This window comes from Sinocyclocheilus anshuiensis, unplaced genomic scaffold, assembly GCF_001515605.1.
Source record: "Sinocyclocheilus anshuiensis isolate Anshui unplaced genomic scaffold, SAMN03320099.WGS_v1.1 scaffold2621, whole genome shotgun sequence".
NCBI lineage: Eukaryota > Metazoa > Chordata > Actinopteri > Cypriniformes > Cyprinidae > Sinocyclocheilus > Sinocyclocheilus anshuiensis.
The window spans coordinates 30,398-35,520 of NW_015539472.1; the positions used below are offsets into that span (position 1 = coordinate 30,398).

At 33.6% G+C, this 5,123-nt stretch overlaps 1 protein-coding gene across 1 annotated transcript in view; it reads right to left on the reverse strand.

Moving 5' to 3' along the window:
- LOC107683862 (kinesin light chain 1) overlaps positions 1-5,123 on the reverse strand; it is a 35,123-nt gene that overhangs the window by 29,450 nt on the left and 550 nt on the right. Inside the window, 1 exon segment of the mRNA XM_074186986.1 lies at positions 752-1,014. Coding sequence (XP_074043087.1) covers positions 752-1,000 — 249 coding nt within the window. The 5' untranslated portion in view covers positions 1,001-1,014.

The window sequence follows — 5,123 nt, forward strand, 5'->3', positions numbered from 1 at the left end:
TATTGATTTTTCTTTTATGCCAAAAATCATTAGGATATTAAGTAAATATCATGTTCCATGAAAATATTTTGTCAATTTCCTACAGTAAATATATCAAAACTTAATTTTTGATTAGTAATATGCATTGTTAAGGAGTTCATTTAGACAACTTTAAAGACTTTTTTTTCACCCTCAGATTCCAGGTTTTCAAATAATTGTATCTCAGCCAAATATTGTCCTATCCTAACAAACCATACATCAATGGAAAGATTATTTATTCAGATGATGCATAAATCTCAATTTCAAAAAAATGTACCCTTATGACTGGTTTTGTGCTCCAGGGTCACATATGATTTATATTATATGTAAATATAAATATATATTACATATATATTTTTTAATATATACATGTATGTGTGTGTATCTATATACATATGAATATACACAGTACACACAAAAAAATAAATACTTTTATTTTGTAAGCGATTAATTGTGATTAATCGATTTCTCGGCCCTACTTTAGAGTCTATTATGCGACAGATACTAAGTTAATAAGTTATCATTAAAAAAAGTCAACCTCTCTACTTCTGGAACAAACTGTTGTTCTCAACTGAGAAAAAAAGTGGGAGGGGCTACTGCTTCTTTTGCTGGGAAATGATTGGATCAGTAAAGAGAACCACAGCTGGACTGACGGAGTCAGCATGATATTATGTTGTGATGAAACAGCACTGAGGAACATGAGTTCTGAGTACAGCGTGACCCGGCGTCTCACCTGAGCCTCGCCCAGCCCCAGCTCGATCATCTCCACAGATCTCCTGAGCAGGCTGGACTTCTCGTGCACCACGCTGGCCTCCTCGTCCTTCTTCAGACACTTGATGGTCTCCAGCAGGCTGTGCAGGATGGAGTTGTGCTCGTTCTTCAGCGCCTCCAGACCCTGGATCACCAGCTTGGTGTTGGAGATGATCTCCTCCTGCGACAGCTTCTCCAGCTTCTCATCACGAGGGGACAGCATCATGGACATGATCCAGCAGAGGCCTGAGAACAGAGACGGCGATGCAGAGTTAGTAGTCGACTGATCTCATGACCTTAAGTAACAATAGTTTGACCGATACGTAAATATATGCTACGTGCATTTTTTTTATAATGAAATAAACACTACAAAAACTGACAGCGGTGAGAAAGCAGCAGTTAAGAAAGCATCTGATTACAGCCATGTGTATGTTTGCAGTTCGGTACTCGCAGCACATTTAATTATACAGTACTTTATGCAGTAGATAGCCTTAAATCAAGCAGCTTTACAGCATTCAACATGAAAAACCAGTCAGTTTCAGTTAGAATTACAACTTTATTTTCTGTTATAAAGCAGCTCTCCAGTGTGGAGCTAGCTAATGATCAAATCTTGTTATTAGTGGGGAAAACACTTAATTAAAGTGAAAGTTTGGTTTGCAGAGATCACAGCTTGATCTAGCTCAGGACTGTTTTGATTATCATAACTAATTAATCAAAAGCAGGTCATTACACTTTAATCAAATCGCGATATGTACTAGTATTAATGAGAACATAAATACATGAACAACATCTCCAGAACTGCTCTGAGAGTCACTTCATGAGCATTTGAGAGAAACTATCCTCATATCACACACACACAGATGTAAAGGTATTCACGGCAACCCGTCAAAATAAAAGTTCAGTTTAACTTGTAGACATTGTGACAGAAATACATCATTATTGTTCAGCAGAATGAACGTAACACTACTATTAAAATTATTAAAACCTTATTTTTTAAAGCAATAATCATACAATATTTCGTCAGCGTTTTAATTCTAAATCCCCTTTATTTGCCAAAAAATAAACATTGTTTGATTTTCATTAATGAAAGGATAAATTAATGTTTCACGCCTTCATTTGATAACAAGAAAAATGTCAATACACAAAAACATTTCATAAGGCTATTGTAAGAATAAATTAAACTTGTTTTTATGCATTTAAATAATTAGACATGCTAAAACACAGAATCTGGTAACAACACATAAGGTGGGGAAAAATAAAACATTTCATAGAGCCCTAAACATTTTCTTAAACTCTTAATAAATTGATGTTAAATTGTTTAAGTTTAAATTAATTAGACATGCTTTTTGATTAATAACATTTAATTTAACCATTAAAAAGGAGTCCAGAAAAATGTAAACGGAAACGGCGATGCAGAGTTAGTAGTCGACTGATCTCATGACCTTAAGTAACAATAGTTTGACCGATACGTAAATATATGCTACGTGCATTTTTTTTATAATGAAATAAACACTACAAAAACTGACAGCGGTGAGAAAGCAGCAGTTAAGAAAGCATCTGATTACAGCCATGTGTATGTTTGCAGTTCGGTACTCGCAGCACATTTAATTATACAGTACTTTATGCAGTAGATAGCCTTAAATCAAGCAGCTTTACAGCATTCAACATGAAAAACCAGTCAGTTTCAGTTAGAATTACAACTTTATTTTCTGTTATAAAGCAGCTCTCCAGTGTGGAGCTAGCTAATGATCAAATCTTGTTATTAGTGGGGAAAACACTTAATTAAAGTGAAAGTTTGGTTTGCAGAGATCACAGCTTGATCTAGCTCAGGACTGTTTTGATTATCATAACTAATTAATCAAAAGCAGGTCATTACACTTTAATCAAATCGCGATATGTACTAGTATTAATGAGAACATAAATACATGAACAACATCTCCAGAACTGCTCTGAGAGTCACTTCATGAGCATTTGAGAGAAACTATCCTCATATCACACACACACAGATGTAAAGGTATTCACGGCAACCCGTCAAAATAAAAGTTCAGTTTAACTTGTAGACATTGTGACAGAAATACATCATTATTGTTCAGCAGAATGAACGTAACACTACTATTAAAATTATTAAAACCTTATTTTTTAAAGCAATAATCATACAATATTTCGTCAGCGTTTTAATTCTAAATCCCCTTTATTTGCCAAAAAATAAACATTGTTTGATTTTCATTAATGAAAGGATAAATTAATGTTTCACGCCTTCATTTGATAACAAGAAAAATGTCAATACACAAAAACATTTCATAAGGCTATTGTAAGAATAAATTAAACTTGTTTTTATGCATTTAAATAATTAGACATGCTAAAACACAGAATCTGGTAACAACACATAAGGTGGGGAAAAATAAAACATTTCATAGAGCCCTAAACATTTTCTTAAACTCTTAATAAATTGATGTTAAATTGTTTAAGTTTAAATTAATTAGACATGCTTTTTGATTAATAACATTTAATTTAACCATTAAAAAGGAGTCCAGAAAAATGTAAACGGAAAAACCGTCTCAAGCCCTACTGAGCGTCAGATATGATTGTGTAATCATCATTATCATGATTAACGAGAGATGTTGACTACTCATTCTCTCATCAGATACAGCTTCACAAAACAACACAACACACACCAGCTGATGTCCATCAAACCCTCACGCTTAATAAAACACATAACACCGGGTGTAACAGAACTAGTATTCACACCAGTTTTTGTTACGGGTCATTTGGTTCAGTTTGCATGAGTGCTGAATGAATCCAGTGTTGTTTTAATCACTGCATTTGCATAACTTCAGTGTGTGAAATATAACTCAAACTCTGAGTTTCCCCTCAATGGGACCATACTAGGGCTGGGTATTGATTCAGATGTCCCGAATCGATTCGATTTCGATTCACAAGCTCTCAATTCGATTCGATTCTCGATTTTTTTTTATTATATTCAGTGAATATATTTTTAATACAAATGCTATTGATATTTCAAAAAAATGAACAGTAAACATCAGTTTACAAATGGTGAATTAATAAAAAGAAATTAAGAACCACATGCCTGTATTTTAAACCTATACTTTTTTTTGTATAGGGTCCTTTTTTAAACAATAATAGGGCCCTATAAAATGTTCTTAATTTTTCTGGTAATCAGATGAAGGCATAAAACATTAATTTAATTTATCCTAATCAAATGAAAATTAAACCCTTTTTATCTTGTTTTAAATGTGTGCTGAAATAAATACAGGAAAAGATCGATTCGCGGCTTTTGAGAATCGATATCGAATCGACGTCATTTAAAAAAATGATTAATCGAAAAATCTATTTTTTTTGCCCAGCCCTAGACGATACAGTTGTTTTAAACATGACACATGCTTTATATTAAGCTCTTCAAGCTAAACTATTGAGCTATGTGCAATAATTCTAACTATAATATACATTTTGCACTAATATTCAGCATCCAAAAATGGAAGCGCTTAATTTGAAACAGCAGCATAAACTGCAGTATGAAGCAGTAACAGACTTTATTTTAATCCAGAATCACAGTTTATTCAGTAACGCACTGTTTAATTAAAAAGAAAAAAAAAACAGATGCAATATTTATGTCATGTTGAGTGAGTGTGTGTGTGTGTGTGTGTGTGTGTGTGTGAGGGTGTGTGAGTGTGAGTGAGTGAGTGTGTGAGAGTGTGTGAGTGTGTGTGTGAGTGAGTGCTCTCTGCTGAAATTTCACAAATTTGGGTTTGTGAGCTGAAGAAAAGCTACTAAATCTACTAATATAAAACAATCAGACTGAAACACTAAAAAAATCAATATTATATTTGCTCATCTGAATGTCACGTGACTATTAACCAACACATGAACATGTGAATGTGTTGATAATTTATGCAAACTATTAACTTAAAATCTCAGAACTTAAAATATTTTAATACCATGAGGTTTGGCTGACTCAAGCATTTGGGAAAACCTTATTGATAAAAATGTGTGTGAATCTGATAAAACAGCAGCTATTTACAGATATTTAAGATCACTGCACATTAGGGCTGCACGATATATCGAAATTATCGAAATATCGCAAATGTAAATATCGCAATATGCATATCGCAAGGGCGTGCGATATCTGAATCATTTTAATAATACGCTACTTAAATCAAAACTTTGCAAAAGGTCAAAGTTTTAGTTCGATGCATATAGCAGAGAATTGCTTGACGTTACAAAGAGTTATTAAGTGCAATAAGTTGCAGAAAACAACTCTTTGCCGTCTCGTCTTGCTGTCTGACTCACACCTGAAAAGCGCACAAGCCGTATCTCGGCCAGCGTCTCTTCCGTTT